The 19,698-nt window shown below is 39.2% G+C and overlaps 2 protein-coding genes across 2 annotated transcripts; both read left to right on the forward strand.

The window, feature by feature from the left end:
• The first annotated feature begins 14,252 nt into the window (after window positions 1-14,252).
• Window positions 14,253-16,713, forward strand: LOC104098884 (protein gar2-like). Its single transcript, XM_009605729.4, has 2 exons — window positions 14,253-15,218; window positions 16,405-16,713. Exons 1-2 carry the CDS (start codon window positions 14,386-14,388, stop codon window positions 16,445-16,447), a joined length of 876 nt encoding a protein of 291 aa, XP_009604024.1. The 5' UTR covers window positions 14,253-14,385; the 3' UTR covers window positions 16,448-16,713.
• A 1,528-nt stretch (window positions 16,714-18,241) lies between these two features.
• LOC138898139 (uncharacterized) lies at window positions 18,242-18,874 on the forward strand. Its single transcript, XM_070184180.1, has one exon. The coding sequence runs from the start codon at window positions 18,242-18,244 to the stop codon at window positions 18,872-18,874; it is 633 nt and encodes a 210-aa protein (XP_070040281.1).
• Window positions 18,875-19,698: the final 824 nt, after the last annotated feature.

Raw genomic sequence — 19,698 nt, forward strand, 5'->3', positions numbered from 1 at the left:
CAACACGGTTCACCTTGTTCGAAGATGGAACGCTGTTTAGAAGGACGTTCGATGGACCATTGGCAATATGTTTGGGACCAATAGATACCGATTACATCCTACGGGAAATTCACGAGGGAACTTGCGGAAACCATTCTGGTGCCAATTCGCTGGTCCACAAAGTAATCAGAGCAGGGTATTATTGGACCGATATGGGTAAGGATGCAAGGGAGTTCGTTCGAAAATGTGAGAAACGCCAAAGACATGCGCCCATGATTCATCAACCCGGGGAGCTACTCTACTCAGTCCTATCTCCAAGGCATTTCATGAAATGGGGAATGGACATCGTTGGCCCCCTCCCATCGGCCCCAGGTAAAATTCAATTTATTTTATTTATGACTGATTATTTCTCTAAATGGGTTGAAGCACAGGATTTCGAGAAAGTCAGAGAAAAAGAAGTTATAGACTTCATTTAGGACCACATCATATGTCGATTCGGGATGCCATCCGAGATTATTTGTGATACTGGAAAATAATTCATCGCAGCAAAGTAACTAAATTTCTCGAGGATCCTATCAACACCTTATCATCCCAGTGGGAACGGACAAGCCGGATCGACCAACAAAACCATCATCCAAAATCTTAATAAGAGATTGACTGACGCCAAAGGAAAATGGAGAGAAATACTACAAGATATCCTATGGGCATACCGCACAACATCAAAATCCAGTACTAGAGCAACACCATTCTCGTTGGTTTATGGTGCCGAAGCTCTGATCCCGGTCGAGGTCGGAGAACCTAGCATCATGTTTCGATATGCAACAGAGGAGTCGAATAACGAAACCATGAATACGAGCCTAGAATTGTTGGACGAAAGATGAGAAGCCGCTCTCGTCCGATTGGAAGCCCATACACAACGGGTCGAAAGGTACTACCATCGAAGAACCAATTTTCGACAATTTAAAATTGGGGACTTGGTGCTAAGAAAAGTCACCCTCAACACACGAAATCTGAATGAAGGGAAACTAAGTCTGAACTGGGAAGGATCGTATCAGGTTCTCGAAATCATCGGAAAAGGATCCTATAAGCTCGGTGTGTTAAACGGCAAACAACTACTAAGAAATTGGAACGTATCGCACCTAAAACGATACTACTACTAAGGTACGACCCTCCCATGTTCATTTGTATTTCGAAACTAACCCTTGCAGGTGTTCAACCAGAAAAAGGGATGGACTCTTCAACTCGAAGCCATTAGGTCTGAAAGCACGTGTTGCACTCTTTTCCCCCTAGACCGGTTTTATCCCAAATGGGTTTTCCGGTGAGGTTTTTGATGAGGCAGCCATTGATCGTGCTAACTTAGAACAATTCAACAGTATCTGAGGCCTCTGTACAAATCAACCTCGAATACTGGGGGCCATTGCCCTCGAATATCAAGTTCGATGCAAGGAAGTTACTTCATGTCAACATGGTCTCGATAGGAAAAAATTGTAACGGCCAAATGGTCAAACGAACCATGCCCGCATAGTTTGCTCGAGCCCTGGCACAAAACATGAACGCATGTATATTGACTTATAAAGAGAAATTTCTTCTTTACCGATATCTCATACCTCAGAAAGGTTCTTCTACTTCATATTCTCGATCTATTATGCAAATATTCTTAAGGGTCGACCATGACCGGAGTTCGAATGATTACCCCCGCAAATCGAAGACTACCATCCGAAAAATCAACGAGATCAAATTATATAAACTCCGAAGATCATAAGCCCAAGAGGCAAATCCCGAACTAAAGAGGGATTTCTATAGGTCACGGCCACCCCACTCGGGGACTGATATTTCGGGAAAGCTCGAAAGTAAAACAGGAAAATAAGTCCAAGACGCAAATCCCAGACTAAAGAAGCTACGACTGAATTAACACGAATTGGAGACGTCCGAATTCCGTATCAAAACAGGCCTCCAAAATCACTCATAAACCGGTTAAAATGTCCGAATTTCGATAATGTCAAGCCTCAAAAACTCTTATGAGTACAAAATTGTTCGAACTCTCGAACAATTCCCTATTTCATGCTAAGGCATTACAAATTTCACAAATATGAATGATAAGAAACTCTTTCAAGTCGGAAAGGGGACAAAACCATAAATAATACTTTTTACAAAAACCCAAGGGTTACTTTACTTCGAGTTCGAGCAAGCATTCACTCGACCATAAAGCCTAAGGGCTGTTTTCTGCTTTGAGTTCGAGAGACCGTCCTCGCTCAACTAAAAACCTAAGGGTTACTTTACTTCGAATTCGAGCAAGCACTCACTTGACCATAAAGCCTAAGGGTTGTTTTATTCTTTGAGTTCGAAAGACCATCCTCGCTCAAATAAAAACCTAAGTGTTACTTTACTTTGCGTTCGAGCAAGCACTCACTCGATTAAAAGGCCTAAGGGCTACACTAGTTCGGTTTTGATCATATTATCTAAACCCCGACCTTAGAATACAACTTCACAATTCTATAAGGCATAAAGGAAGAAAGTTTTTTATACATGTCAAAAATCATTTACAAGGGCATCATGGCCCGATCAAATTTATCTACAAAAGACCAAAACGGTCTTACAATAAACATAAAAAATACTAAAGGACTTAGTCCTCTCTAGGAGCAGCATCTTCGACCTCGGGAGCAGCATCTTCGCCCTCAAGGCCCCCTTCACTTTCAGATCCAATCGTACTCCCGGTATCATCATCATCGGGTAAGGCCAACACTCTGGTTTCGACTTCAAGCTCCTTAGATTTCTCGATCTCGGCTATAAGATCTAAGCCACGAGCATGGATCTCTTCGAGAGTCTCCCTTCGAGACTAGCATTTAGCATGCTCGGCAACCCAGTTTGCTTGAGCCTGAGCAGCCTCAGCAAGCTCCTTTGCTTGAACCTGAGCAGCTTCGGCATCAGATCGATAAACGGCCACCATTGTATCAGCATTGGCCATGGTTTTTTTGACCTCCGATTTGGCCGCTGCAAGTTCTGTGGCCAGTCTCTCTCAATCAGAATTTGTTGAGCTCAACCGATACTGGAACTCCTCGATTTTCTTGGCTTGCACCAAGGCTTTCTCTTTCAAGCTTCGGAGTTGGGCCTCAGCCGAAGCCAGTTGAGTTCGGGCAGTCTCCTTTTCTGAGGCGAGGCGGTCCATGTTCTTCTTCCATACCCCGGCCTTTGATTTCATTGCGTCCACTTCAAAACAAATTTGCCTGATCACATCAAACTTTTGCTCGACCTGCGGGACCAAACTATTAGCCATCATTCCCAAGTCAATATCATTAAATTTAAAGATTCTTTTTACCTGCTCGGCCAGCTCAGCTTGTTCATTTCGAGATGCTTCTAGCTCAGCCCCAAGTCCTTTTACTTCTCCTTATCTCTGCTCACTGAGAAGCTTGAAGGCATCTCTCTCCTCAGAAAGCCTTCGAACTTCGGCTTCGTACCGGCTCAGCTCCCCTAGGGATTGGGAAAATGCCTCGTGATGAATCATAGAAGCCTACAAAAATAAAAAGAAGGATTATACAAGGAAATAAAAACACAAGTATGAAAATTGGCAAAGAAAGTATAAACTTACCCGATTCAGGACCTATTGGGCTTCGTTGAAAAGGCAAAGCGCTCCCACCTCGCTCGAGCTCTTCTTCGGAGCCTCTAAGTCACTCGGACCAGTGACATCTTCTACCCCGATAAAATAACCACGGAAAGGATCCTCCTCTCCATGGGCTCCTTCCCCATGAAAAGTCTCCACAGCTTGAGCATCACGTATCATCGACTGGGAAAATGAAAGGAAAGAGGGGGAATCCCCGATCTCTATTGCCCTGAGTAGGTCTTTTTAGGTCTCACCTCCGTCTTGGGGAGCCTCAAGCTCGATTTTCACACCGGCATCCACAGCTTCTTCGACGGTCTCTTTGCCCAGAGGTAAAACATCCTTGGTCCCCCTCGGCTCGAGAACTTGGGTCAAAGTCTCCTCCTCGACCTCATCAAGCCTGGACGGATCAGTATCAACTCCCAACGATACCGAAGTATTTTGAGTATCGGTGCTAGCCCGTGCATGGGCCACCAGCCTGGAGTCACTTTCTTCTTTTTCTTCATCTCTTAGACTTAGGACTGACTCCATAGTTAGAGGGATTATGTTCACCTTGGGTTTACAAGCCGCTCTCTTCTTGGGTTTTTGCCCTCGGAGTCCGAGGCCCCTTTTCTCTTAATCATCTTCTCCGATTTTGAGATAGGCGGTAAAGCTTCTTCATCACCTTATGGGGTCTCATAACCGCATCTTTTCTGAGACCTACAAAGAAAGAAAAGTAAGTAAAACTTATGCCTGAAAAAAATGCTTGAACGGTAAACAAATCAGTGAGCCAAGAAGAAGGTTTACCATGAGTACGAGCCTCTCACTAGCCCTTTGACAAATCGCGCCATGCGCGCTCGGCGTATGTTGATGTCAAAACCAAGCTCCTGACCCAGTTCTCGAGATGAGGAACCGCACCCAGCATCCAAGCAATGGATACGTCAAGAAAAACACTTATAAGAAAATATGAAGAAGTAAAAACAACAAAAACTAAAAACGGGATCACACTTACGGTTCATATTCCATTTCTCGGAAAAATGGCATATTCTCAGTCAGGATTAAGTCTGAGGTCTTCACTCGAACGAACCGGCTTATCCAACCCCGATCTTTGTCTTCATCTATACTCGAGGTGAACGCCTTGGTGGCCCGGCGTTAGATCTTTATCAGCCCACCTCGGTAAAGACAGGGGCTACATAATCTTACGAGGTGGTTCAGGGTGAAGGGAAGCCCGTCGATTTTGCTCACAAAGAAACGTAGCAATATCACAATCCTCCAAAAAGAAGGGTGAATTTGACCGAGGGTCACCTGGTATTTCTTGCAAAAATCGACGATGACTAAATCGAGGGGACCCAGCATGAAAGGATAAATGTAAACACTGAGGTACCCTTCCACGTGGGTAGTGATCGCCTCATCTGGTCCCGGTATCACAACCTCTTTATTTTCCTAATTGCATTTTTTTTACCATGTCTAGAAGATTTTTTAGTATCAAGCATATATATCTCGATACCGGCTCGCATCGACCAACCACCGATGAAGGTTTCTCGACCTTTAAATTGGAATCAATAATACACCCCCCCACTCCCCGGGAACAAGTTCTTCAAGGCATGGCTCCACCACTGTTTTCTCGCTGGCCGGCCGAGATGAGGAAGCAGCCTCTTTCTGCGGAACAGTTTTAGATATTTTTGCCATCTAAATTTTTGTGAACAAAGAAGAAGGAAGAGTGAAGTATTTGGTGTTTTGAGAAGAACAAGAGAAGAAATTCCAAAATCTGGAAATAGAGAGCTTGGGTAAGGCGAAGAATTGTGAAGATTGGAATGAAAGAGATTTGAAGGTAAAAGTTTGAAATAATGAAGAAGGGGCTATTTATAGATTTCACAGTGACGGTTCAAATTTTGCAGTGGCCGACCATCGACTGACGCACATTTAATACTTTGGTAACTGGACCGACGAGACATTTGCCACATACGTCATAATCGGGCTCATCGCAGACGTCAGTATTTATCTAGTCAGAGGTTGAAAAAACATATCGTTTCTCGCCATCATCTTTCCGAGAAACGAGGGGACTATCTGTATACGGTCAAAACCGAGTTTGCCCTTCATGCGACTAATCAAGATTGGAGCATGATGGACCAATGTTCATTATTATAATATCGAGTTGTGATGTGAAGTTGGAAGGTCGAGCTCGAGACCCAGGGACCGATCAGTACCGAGATCGAGTCAAGGTCGAGCTCGAGACCCAGAGACCGATCAGTATCGAGATCGAGTCAAGGTCGAGCTCGAGATCCAGAGACCAATCAAATACCGAGATCAAGTCAAGGTCGAGCTCGAGACCCAGAGACCGACCAAGATCGAGACCGAGCCAAGGAACAACAAAGTCGTTATAGCCGCATTTGGGGAGAGAATCTCGGCTGAAATCACGGCTTGAATCAAAGAAAAGCGTGGATCCCCAGTATGTATTTTAAATTATATCCAAAGTAGGATTCCTCCACTATATTAGGAGTGGTTAACATTTGTAAAGGATGGATTGATTCATACATTTGTACATTCATACATTCGTACATTCATACATTCTCAAATTTAGATTTTATTGAGATTTACATAACATCTAGCAAATATTATCCTTTTTGGGGCTTTTGATATTGATTTATCCTGTTCACTTATCAATCATTCTCTGCTCAATTTGTGTTTGTATTCATTTCTTTTTACAGTTAATATTCGATATATCTTTACTTATTTTTCTAATTTGTACCAAGTTATACCATGTATCCTTAGAACTACGTATAAATTCAACTATATCTGTTTTTCGGGTAAACAAAGTCGCTTATGATCGAAAGGCTCAATTTCTTTTTACAACTTTTTTTTACTTATAAGGGGCATTCAATTCTTGGTTTATTGGGAAAAATTAATAACCATTATTTTCATTCTCAAGTAGTTGACTTTTAAATGTCTAAAGTAAGTCGTGAATAAGAGTATGTCTACAATGTCAAAATGTAACTTCTGTAGTTTAATTGATTTGCTTTTTCTTTTAAATATCAAATTGAGTATTTAATTGTATTTTTAAAATGTCTATCTACGTAAAATTAAAAAAAATGTAAACTTTTTATAGTGTATTTCATAATAATTAGAATGTTTTTGCGGGTGCCTAGTTTTTAAAAATATTTAAGAACAAAAGGAAGAGGTTTTACACGCGGACCCTTCACATTCCCACTCCCGCAGTTATCTTAAACAATACTATAGTGTACTTCTTTTAAGTGTTTTTTTTTTGTAATAATGAGTATTAAACCGTTCAAACACTTTCTGCTAAAAGCCTAAAAGTAAAGTGCTTTCTTTTAGTGATACTGCTAATCGAGAAGTTATCGATCCCAACATCATTCCACCTCCCAATAATAGCTGCTAGCAAAAGAAATGGAGTATAAAAAATAGAGAAAAAGAAGAACTTGTAATTGGTTGATATCAGCTTCTTCGCCCATAAAATTTGGCTTTTATCTTTTTAAAATTTATGTCCTAGCTTCATTAGTTCTTTGTATTTTTGCGCTTAACTCTATCTAAAGAAGTAATAGGTAATCACGATCGTAATAATGGGGTGTCTAAAAATAGAGAGATCGTTTACTAATTTGACTAAATAATCCTTTTTAATATGTCCAGACAAAATTGCGCGTACCTGGTTCAACTAAATAATCTTACAAATAATTTATTTCACACACGTAAATAATCATTGAATGCTAAGTTTTCTACTTTAACCAACGAATGCAGGTTAATGTTATATATGTTGGTATGCAAATTTCTTTGTCATTTTATACCCAGTGTTTTAAAAGACGTTTTCGGGACGAGTCCTGGGAGAGGCGTACCAAAAATGCCCTGAGGCGGTGGTTTGGGGCGAAAGTCTCAAGACGCGTACGCCCGAAAATTTGAGGCGCGTTTTTTTAGTGAGACGTAAGCCCAAAAACTTTTTCAAATTAAAACAAAAATTGTTGAATAAGTCATTCATATAATACCCAAATTCTGAAAATTAAGCTTGATAATTACTCAAAAGTTTTAAAAAGGAATTGAAATATATTAAATTTAAAAGTCAAAACCTTTTTTATGGATTGAAGCGCTAATTTATGATATTTCCCAATTCTTTATCTTGTCTGTTAGTCTGCTAATATCTTCTAAAAGCAACGAATATTTAATTTTTTTTTTCAAATACAAAGAGAACTATATTCTCCTTTATAGCAGCAAGTTCAACGTTCAAATTGTAGGTTAGTCATCCTTTTTGTTCCTCCATGTAGAAAACTTTATTCTTTTCGACTTAAGTTACTTGTGCTTCTAAGTAGCGTATAATATATTGTTTTGACTAGTTTTTTTATGGGGATAGAGCGCGTACGCGCGCGCGCGCGCACACACACACACACACACATATATATAGTTTTCTTTAATTTTTATGCAATTTTATCTGTTTATAAATATTTATTATAATTATATTATTTTATAAAATATTACAAAATTAAATATCTATAGAGCTTATTGTCACGGGCCCATTTCCTTACATTGGGTAGCGGCACCTGCTCCGCCCGTGCGGCGCCCGCGGACTCCCCATTCGTGCCGCGGGCCAGCCTTTCGTATCCGTCCCAGGATTTTCCAAGCACGATCCTGTGCCTGTAGGTCGGGGCCTCGCCCCAACTTGTGCCGCCCGTAAGATGCCTAGGCCCTTGGCCCTAGACATGTCGTGGCGCTCCACCTTAGGATCACAATCCTTGCGCGCCCTGGGGACTTGGCTTAGGACATGTCTTGTCCTTAGCCAAAGACTGAGCATCGCTCTCGCGTGTACAGCCCAATCCTCAAGCTTACACTCGTCTAGTGCATCCGCGACTAGCTCGTGCCTCGCCCGAGTAAGGCAACCTTTAGTCCTTGGCCATTGTCATGCGCCTCTTTCGTGCCATGCCCATACATAGCCCTCTTGCAGCACGCTTCCATTCCGAAGTAGTGCAGTGTCGCCAACACCTGCACCTTTAGGCCAACGGACCCTTGCTTGCATGGCTGAACCAAAGCCATGCTCACAAGTCGACACATGATGCCCCTATGACAGGTGCGTCAAGTATCCAATCGGCGTGGAGGTCTCTTTCCAACACTCGGCAGCCCGCGGGGCTGGCCGTTCCACGATAGCAGCCTCCACTTCCCTATTGATGCCCAACGCAAGCCCTAAGGCGTTGCGCAGCCCATACGAGTTCCCAAACTCGCATGGATACCTTTGACACTCCCTTGAGTCATCTAGGCAGGCCCTTGGGGTTCGCCCCCAAGGCAGCTCGTTCTATGCGGCTCGGTGGCAGCACGCATGGGGGAGGCAGGTCGGAGCTTTCATCACCTATACCCCCCCTTATATATGCTTAAAATTAAAAAGCCCAAGTTGCCCGAGTAGACGTCTCTACGTCAGACCATCAGAAGGACCCTTTCTCACCTGTTCCTGGCCGAAGTTACAACTCCAAAATCTGGGTTGTAACATCCTCCCACACTCATAATGTCATCGTCCCGATGGCACATAATGGTTTAAGACATCCCGGAGTCTGCCCCATCAGGTATGCCTATTCCAGCTCCCTTAGTCCGGTGGGTTGGACTTCCTCGAAGTCCTTTCTCAAAAAGGAGTCGTGCGCCATGCACTCCTCCTCCCAAGTATCTTCCAAGCGTGCCTCTGCACTTTACCTCCATTCGGTGTTCACTTGGAAAGTGCCTCCGCACTTGCACCCTCTGGTGTCTAACTTTGTGATTGACTCACACTAGTCAAATCACACCATGACCCTCACGGTCTTCATGTCTGTCTGAAGCTTTACTTCAAAGGTTAGCACCTCAATGTGCTATTTCGACGTCGCTCCCGTAGTATCCGCTTCCGTAGCCCTCAAGATGCCCTCTTTGGCATGGCTCCCGTAGCCTTTCGCTCCTGTAGCATTATGACGCCCTCCTTGGCGCGGTCCAAGTAGCTCCATCGCTTACTTGACCTTCAAACGCCCCTGGCATAGCTCACGTAGCATTCTGCTCCTGTGGCTCTCTTTGCCCCCAACCTTGAAGATGTGTTCGCTCCCAGACTCATGACTTCGCCCTTATGCCTCTTGCATAGGTGGGATCCTCCCACACTCAATGTGGAGGATACATATTAGCCCTGTCGTCTCACTTGGCATTCGGCCAGCTCTTGAGACGACCCTCGGTGAGTACTACATTCCCAAAGTCATAGCGTCGCTGCCTTTCCGGACAAAGTTCTTTGTCTTCCGTCCGTCACTTCCTCAGCAAGTAGCCAATGCTGCCGGTAGTACTTCAATACTCGCCCTATAGCCAGGTACTCTCTCGGTCCTGCTAGCACGGCTTCCCGGTTCGGTGTGCCACGCACTTGGACACTCTCGGTCCCCGATCATTCGACATACCGCTTTCCAGAATGATGACCCCGTCTAAACCTGGGAACTTGCCCCATTCCGCTTGCTTTGCTATGCTTTCAAATTCTTTTCCTCACCTTGGCAATGCCCTCAGGCAATCCAAAGTCTTTTCCCGAAGGAAAGACACTCAGCTTGATGCGTTGTACGCATCCTTGGTAAGATCTCCGCTAAGATCATGCCCTAAGTTTATAGTCCATGGCCTACTCTTCGTAATATGGTTACGCGACCTGGCAAACATGGCATTCTCTTGGCCATCCGACTCATCGGCATATCACCTCATTCAGTAGCACCTTAGACTGACGAAAGACAATGGAATCACCCATTTCCTTCGTCGACCATTAGTATCTGGTTCTCAATCTTTGGTGGCATATGAACATCAATCTCTGCTTTGACGTGATCTCGGCACTGACATCCAAAATGTACAAGCCATATCCACCATTTGCTTTGACATTGTGCCATGGCAAAGTATGGCCTCAATCAACTCTAATACCATGTCGTATCAGAATGATTTTGTTTCTGTTCTGATACCAAGTCGTATTAGAATGATTCTATTTCTGTTCTGATACCAAGTGTCACGGGCCCATTTCCTTACATTGGGTAGCGGCACATGCTCCGCCCGTGCGGCGCCCGCGGACTCCCCATTCGTGTCGCGGGCCAGCCTTTCGTATCCGTCCCAGGATTTCCCAAGCACGATCCTGTGCCTGTAGGTCGGGGCCTCGCCCCAACTTGTGCCGCCCGTAAGATGCCTAGGCCCTTGGCCCTAGACATGTCGTGGCGCTCCACCTTAGGATCACAATCCTTGCGCGCCCTGGGGACTTGGCTTAGGACATGTCTTGTCCTTAGCCAAAGACTGAGCATCGCTCTCGCGTGTACAGCCCAATCCTCAAGCTTACACTCGTCTAGTGCATCCGCGACTAGCTCGTGCCTCGCCCGAGTAAGGCAACCTTTAGTCCTTGGCCATTGTCATGCGCCTCTTTCGTGCCATGCCCATACATAGCCCTCTTGCAGCACGCTTCCATTCCGAAGTAGTGCAGTGTCGCCAACACCTGCACCTTTAGGCCAACGGACCCTTGCTTGCATGGCTGAACCAAAGCCATGCTCACAAGTCGACACATGATGCCCCTATGACAGGTGCGTCAAGTATCCAATCGGCGTGGAGGTCTCTTTCCAACACTCGGCAGCCCGCGGGGCTGGCCGTTCCACGATAGCAGCCTCCACTTCCCTATTGATGCCCAACGCAAGCCCTAAGGCGTTGCGCAGCCCATACGAGTTCCCAAACTCGCATGGATACCTTTGACACTCCCTTGAGTCATCTAGGCAGGCCCTTGGGGTTCGCCCCCAAGGCAGCTCGTTTTATGCGGCTCGGTGGCAGCACGCATGGGGGAGGCAGGTCGGAGCTTTCATCACCTATACCCCCTTATATATGCTTAAAATTAAAAAGCCCAAGTTGCCCGAGTAGACGTCTCTACGTTAGACCATCAGAAGGACCCTTTCTCACTTGTTCCTGGCCGAAGTTACAACTCAAAAATCTGGGTTGTAACATTATGCCTCTTTGAGAAATATGTAAAACGTCTCGTTTTACGCCCACGCTTTTTAAACATTGTTTATACCTATTTTTATTTATCATTCTTATAATTCTAGTGCACCGGACTGCCCTTTCTTATGATTTTAATTTTTATACTACTAGCCGATTCTTATGATTTCAATTTTTACACTACTAGCTGCTTGGTTTATAGTTATACTACTACTTTCACTGAATATATAATTTCTTTAGCAGGGTAGATTCGCCACTCCTCAATACTTAGTGGGCCAAGTTGCAAATCAGCGGCTACCCTCACTCACTCCCAAAACAAAAAAGAAAACAAATTTTTAGGCGGCTCTCCATTCCATTATTTAATTTGCTCTCCATCCTTATCATTTCAGCAGTATTTTATTTTTCGTTGAAATATAATATTCACTCATTATGACGTAAACCAAAGACAATTTTTTCAAAAGTCATGGCCAACACGTGCAATTGATTCTGTTTTCCACACGGATCCCGTACTACTTTGCTACTGACTAATCTGATTTCGTATTGCGCAAGATTAATTAAACGAACAAACAAGCCCTCTTTATTAGAATTTTTTCATTTGAGGAAAAAATATAAAGTGAGAATTGATCTGTATTTCTTTGAGTAAATAATTAAGTATTGAAACAAGTGTAATATTCAATTAATATAGAGCATGAGTATCAATACATAATATTGGAACAATTCTAGAAAATACAAATATAAAATATTTAATTTGACGAAAGAATCACGAGTACACGTGCCCCATGATTAAGGCTATAGATCCGCTCTCGAAGGATCCTAACTATCCCGTCATAATTCTTGGTGATTACTTAATTTTCTAACGAAGTGAAAATCAACAAGTTGAAATTGGTTTTATTTTATTTTATTTTATTTTATTATTTACATAATTCTTTTGTACTTATTTTGACCTTTTCTTCATTTTGGACTGACAACATGCTTACGTTTATAGTAGTAATTGTTTTTATGTAAATTTGCAAAATTGATTATAAAAATAAACTATATTCGAATATTTATGACATCAACCAATTTCTTAAGAAAGAAGAAGAATATATGATCATATGTACAGCCAAAGCAACTATGTATGCAATATGTTGGTGATCTAGGTTTATTTTGACTAAATGTCAATTCGAATTAAGACATCGAGTTATGTACATTTTAGTCATAGGTTTTGACATATGGTGGTAGAGAATTCTGCTCCTTGTTAACATCAAATCAGTAACAATCCAAGCTCAAAGTCGATGAACTTTACCGAGGTGCATGTATAACTTAGTAACGCAGAGATTAATAATACGGATATTAGTAATACATATTTCTTGTTGGGTGTTTTAAAATTGGGAGTATAAAGTATCTTGTAAAGTATTTATTTACTTATGAAACTAAAAAAAAATGAAGTATAATTATACCCTACGATATTTGGTTTTAATAGGTTTCTTTTGTAGTCATTGCCCCTTTCGGCTACCTCCCAATTTTCTATTTATCGTTTTAGTATTTTTTTATATTTTTTCTCTATTCTATTATTTTATATGTGGTATCTAGCAACAACACTCAAAAAAGAAACTCCAAAACTTTAATATAAAATAAGCATTCCTCTTAATCTTAAATTTATGAGTTTTCTTTTTTCAAATCCGAAAATACTTGGGTCTTAATGAGAATTTGGATTGAGATCAAATTGTTTTCATCTTTTTTTAATTATATCATAAAAATGTATTATTATATGGTTATTAAATATAATTTATATCTTTTTACTATTAAATTATGATAAAAATTTTGTAATCATTGCTTAAAAAATATGAGACTTATGATTTTGATTTTTGGAACTTGTAGTTTATTTAAGTTTATACTTCTGGGGAATAATTTATTTATTTTAAAATATTATGATTGATGTAATTCCTTTATTGAAGATTATATTTTATTTGTGTAAATTTATTTTTAATATACAGGGAAAGATGTAATTTCCTAGTAAAAATATTAATTTTACTTGTGTTGTTATAATAAAGATGGTATTCCTTATTTTAAATGCTAATTACGTTTATTTTTCGATATCTAAGATGTAATTTTTTATTTGCAAATAAAAAATACCTATTAAATTAATTCGAATAAACTTTAAAAACTAAAAAAATAAGATATAAATTAAAAAAGATTATGACATCCGTCACCTTTCAAATCTTAGATCCCATCAAATGACCATTTAATGTATCGTCAATCGACGTATGAAAAGGGACAACTGAGTCCTTTGATTCAATAGAAAAATGAGGCGACCAAATGCTAAAAATCAATGCCCAAAAGTGAGACAAAAATAAGGGAAATAGAAAACAAATACGCCCCCCTACGCTCACCATTCTAGAAACCCTTGACTTTCTTTTTTATCTTTCCATTTTTTATGGTACGTAATGCTTTATTGTTCCCAAATAGAGTAGTAATTTTGACATACTAAATTTGTTAATTATTAATTTTTTCCAATTTATTCTTTCTGTTCTAATTAGTAAAATATTAATTAAATAAAATATTAAAAGAGTATAGTTTGAACAAATACATATGATTAAGAAAATTTAATATCTTTCTTACGAAATGCATAGTACTTTAAAAGACAAATATAATAAAAATAGAAGAAAGTAACATTCATACTTGGATCCGGATAGATCCTATATAGTATTTATTGATTGTCTTTTTTCTTTCCTAACATACAAAAGGCAAGGCACAATTAAAAAGGAACTTTTCTATTATTAATTTATTTTGAATACATTTATGACAATGCCATCTCTCCTTCCTCTTCTTCATACACACTTCACACCACAAATATTTTCCTCATTCTTCCCCTCTTTTCCTCTCCCCCCAAAAAATATTCCCTTCGTCTAATAGCCATGTTTAATCCAAGAAACCAAAAACCCAATGATCATATCCCAATTCTTGATCCTGTTACAACCTCAGATTACAATTACAACCTTAGGAATTGGCCTAAAAATGAAGTTGAAAGTGTCCAATTTAGAGTTCAAGAAAGTTTAAACCATGTTAATTACGGTGATGAATCTGGTGTTTCTTCACCACCCTTATGGAAAAATAGCCATCAAATTTCGACAAATTATCGGTCACATTCAAATAGCTCTAGAGCTTTAGCTATAGCTAGAGGCCAATTTGAACTTATGGAAATGGTCAAAAACATGCCTGAATCTTGCTATGAGTTGTCTCTTAAGGATCTTGTTGAGCAAAATACAGTCTTGGAATCTGAACAAGAAGAATGCTTAATCAGTAAGGAGGAGGGAAATTTTACTAGTACAACTAGTCCAGAACAACAAGTTGTGCAGCAAAGGGTGAAGAGCATACAAAGGCAAGAGAGTAGTAGTAATAGTAGTAGTAAAAATAAGAGTAATAGCAGTAAGAATGATCACCAAAAGAAAGGGAAGATGATTAGAAATGAAAGCTTTGAAAATCAAAGGCTTTTTCTCAAGATGTTTTTCCCAATTTCATTGGAGTCAAAGAAGAAGCAGAACAAGTATTCACCAAAAACAACTACTAAAGTTTCACCTAAGCCAGCAGAAGGTTCAGATAAATCTTCAAAAAGTGTGGAGAAAGATTGGTGGAAGAGGAGATTTTCCTGTTCAAGTGAGAGTGATGGTAGCAGAACAGGCAGCAGTAACAGTGAAAGCAGTGGCAGCAATGGTAGCAACAACATTAGTAGCAGAAGAAATACTAACAGGTATCCTCAAATTCTGAATTTCTCAAATCAATATATTCTTGAATCTTGTCACTGAGTTTGAAATATTGAGGTTTCTTGGTATTTTGAATTGTTGAAAGACTTAGCATTATATGAGATAAGATCACTAATCTGCAATTTTTCTGAGAAAACACAACTTAAGGTGTACCTTGACCGATTGGTTTTGGAATCTATCTATGAATGATCAAAGCAAAGATTGATTCAGCTTGTTTGGATGGTGTTATGTATCGTATATTATTGTATTTTATTGTAGTGTACTGTATCGTTTGATGTATACATGTTTGGATAGATTGTATCGTTTTCAGTTGTTTCATGATGTCATGCACCACCAATATAAAGAATAAACTTGCAATATTATAAAGAAAAAGTAAGCTACTAGGTAGAATTATTATATAAAAATACAGGGTAAATGATAAAATATGATTATTTAATAATATGAAAGGGCAAGATGAGAGAAAAAAATAAGGTAACGACGCGACCACACCGAATCGGTTGTTCCATAAAGTAGCACTTTTTGCGACGAATTTAACGATACGATATAATAAAATTTAAGTAATAATCAAAATAAACACTATATTTAAAGTAAAATATGATACAATACAAGTAACAATCATAACATCAAGATTGATCAATGTATAAATATTTTTTGTTTCTCTTTGTTGTTTTCTACTTTGTGTAGTCTTTGCAAGGAAATTTAAACTTGACTTTGACTAGTGTGATCTTTGGCAAATTGTGTTTGCATATTAGGACAAATGGAACAGAACAAAGAATAGATTTTTCTTTTTTGGGATTCAATAAATCAGTGGTGCTGTTAATGGAAAGCTATTGAACATTTTTAATGTTTTCACTTATGAATAAGATATCATCAGACCAAAGTTGGAATCCTAGAAAAGCTTGCATAATGCAAGCTATAGAAGAGAATTTAATAAAAGAGATTACTTAATCAGATTCTTTAAATTTTAATTTTTTTCACTTATAAACTAGATTTCACAACACCAATGTTGGAAGCCTAGAAAAGTTTGTAGAATGCAGTTACAGAAAGAATTAAATAAGAGAGATTACTTAATTAGATTCTGATTCAAAGTAAAACTAAGCATATTCTGTTGTTTTAAGCTAAAAATTTAGTGTTGGTCTAATCCTAAGACATGGTTGTTGCCCTATAATGCAGGAAAAAGAAAGGATTTTTATCCAGTTGCTGGTCAAGGTTATGATTTAGCAAAAGCAAATCAGCAGAATGAAGACAACCAAATATGCCTCTCTTCTTTGGTTAATGAGGCCTGTAAATCATTTATACTTACAGACTTACAGATAAAAATCCTGTAAAGATTTTTGATAATAATGCTTATTTTACTGCATAAGAGTTTTGCAATGTATCATTATATATTATTCTTGGCTCGCGGCTGCTACAAGAATAGGATATTCCAAAATATTACTTCTGAAAGAATTCTAATGTATCAACGTCAGTTGTGATCCTTGAGTTAAGTTGCTTTTGATTTTCCTTGTTTGGCAATTTATAGGTGGAAGAAAATTGAACTTTGAAATTGTCAACATTGCACTACTTTAGAAATTGCAGGAAGACCATATGTCAAGAATCGCTTGGTCAAGAACAAAAACATTCTTCATATTTTGTTGACATAGAAACTAAATATTATCATGATAGTAATTAAGTAACTGGATTTAGACTTGAAAACTCTCTCCCGGTCCCCCATAGAATACAAAATGTTGGAACTTTCCAGGTCTTATATGTGAAAAATCCAGAACTCGATACAAACGATAATCATCGAGATATATGGTCGTCCTATTGCCATGCCTTCATCATTTAAAACGGTAAGTATCCTACAATAAGCATCATAATTGGTGTATCCAAAGGGAAAATAACTTGAGCCCATTTGGAGGTTCACGCACACCTGGTGGGCTATATGCGACGCCTCCCCACTCAACGTTATCGGCAAAGCCGCAAAGCTTGCCAAGCTAGTGAAAATATTTTGAGGCCAAAAACCAACTTGTTCATAAGTTTCATCAACTAAAACCCACCAGTTTCCATTTGGATTGATCCTTTTATTTTTCACAAGGTGTATATATATATATATATATATATATATATATATATATATATATATATATATATATATTAGTATTTTGTAGCTTTTAAAAACTTGAAAAAATAATTGAACATAAGGAAATAAAATGTACCCGATGGATGTTCATTGCGAGCTCCCATGAACCCTTATCTCCACGGCGTGAAATCTTATCGAAAGTCATATCAACAGGTATCTCATTGTTTACTTGTACAAATTCAGGGCATAACATATTGAAACAATGTGTATTACCAGCCTAGAAAACGTAAACTATGTGGGGCTCATATTAAAGAAAAACAAAGAAGAAAATAGGAGGTACCCAACTTTGTTGACAACTTTGTTGAAGAAAATGGGAGGTGCCTAATTTTGTTGACAACTTTGTTGAAGCAACCGGGAGGTACCTAACTTTGTTGAAATATTTTAGGACTAAATCAACAGCAAGACATCTTCTTTGTAGTAGTTGAATGACATCTATTACTATAAATAGAGGCCTTCATTCTTCATTTCAATCACACCAAAATAAGAGAGAAGCAATAGAAGTTAGAGAGAGTAATCCACAGATTGTAGTCTGTGAGATAAATAGTGAGTATGAGTAATATTGTAGTGAAGTATTTTAAATAAAGAGTGTTATTTCTTTCAAGATTGTAGTAGTCTCTTGACACTACTAAGTTGTAATATTATAGTGGTTATATTGCTCCGCTCGAGTATTGTATTTTACTCATTAAAAGAGTTAGTGTCGTTGTTATTCTCTTGTGTTATTATTATTTATCGTGGATATTATTCCTGGGCGGGATTATTATTTTTTTCAATAACGTGGTATCAGAGCCATGGCAAATAATGGTACGCTGTCTTTTCAATACCCCCGTCTCACAAAATATAATTATGAGAAATGGTGTCTACCTATGAAAGCCATTCTTGTCTCTTAGGATGTGTGGGGGAATCGTAGATAGAGGTTATGCAAAACCCGATAATGAGGAAGCTCTACCTCAAAATGAAAAAGATGTCTTGGCAAAGACAAGAAAGAAGGATCAACAAGACCTTACACTCATCCATCAATGTATGGATGATGCCATGTTCGAGAAGGTGGCAAATGCTACCACCTCAAAGGAAGCTTGGGAGATTTTACAAAATTCTCTTCAAGGAGTTGACAAGGTGAGAAAGGTAAAATATCAAACTCTAAGGGCTGATTTTAAAGTTTTAAAAATGAAAGAATCCGAATGCATTTTAGATTATTGTTCAAAAATGAAGGCTATTGTAAATCAATTAAGAAGATATGGGGAGGACATAAAATATGTCCGTGTGGTAGAAAAGATCCTTCGCACTTTAACACCTAAATTTGATTTTGTGGTGTGTGCTATTGAGGAGTCTAAAGATTTAGACTCTATGATGGTAGAGCAATTGGAGGGTTCTTTACAAGCCCATGAAGAAAAGATCAAAAGGACACAAGAAGTGTCATTGGAGCAACTTCTTAAAACTCGGGTATCCTTCAAAGATTATGGAGGTGAAAAGAGCTATCGAGGGAATGGACATGGACGAAGTCGTGGCAGTCATGGAGGATGAAGAAGCAACGCTAACAACTTCAACAATTAAGTTAAAATCCACTAGACATTCAGAGGTCGTGGTCGTGGACATAGAGGAGATAGAGGACGTGGTTACTACCAAGAAAATAATGGACAAAGATATGACAAATCAAAAATTGAGTGTTATAATTGTCATAAATTTGGCCATTACTCTTGGGAATGTTGTAGCAATGTTGAAGAAAAATCTAACCTTGTTGACGACAAGAAAGAAGAAGTTGAGTCAACGCTGTTGATGGCACTCAAGGAAGAAGACAAAGATGATTGCAGCTCGTGGTATTTGGACAATGGAGCAAGCAATCATATGTGCGGATGCAAAGAGAAGTTTGTGGAGATCAATAAAACGGTGAGAGGTAATGTGTCCTTTGGAAATACCTCAAAGATTCAAATTGAAGGGATATGTACGATTCTGATCTCATATAAAGATGGTAGTCACAAGTTAATTCAAGATGTTTATTATGTCCCAAAATTAAAAAGTAATATTTTGAGTTTGGGCCAACTTCTTGAAAACGAATATGACATCTACATGAAAAATATGCATCTTTGTCTTAGAGATTCAAGTGGAATCCTAATTGTTAAAGTGCATATGGCTAAGAATAGATTATTCTCTCTGAATCTTAAGACAATTGATGCAAAGTGTTTGAAGGCTAATGTGCAAGATGAATCATGGTGTTGGCACATACGATTTGGGCACTTAAATTTTGAAGCTCTCAAATAAATGGGAGAAAAGAACATGGTGCATGGGATACCATCAATAAGCCATCCCAATCAATTGTGTGACGCTTGTCTTCTTGGAAAACATGCAAG

Source organism: Nicotiana tomentosiformis, chromosome 8 (assembly GCF_000390325.3).
Source record: "Nicotiana tomentosiformis chromosome 8, ASM39032v3, whole genome shotgun sequence".
In the NCBI taxonomy this organism is placed as follows: domain Eukaryota; kingdom Viridiplantae; phylum Streptophyta; class Magnoliopsida; order Solanales; family Solanaceae; genus Nicotiana; species Nicotiana tomentosiformis.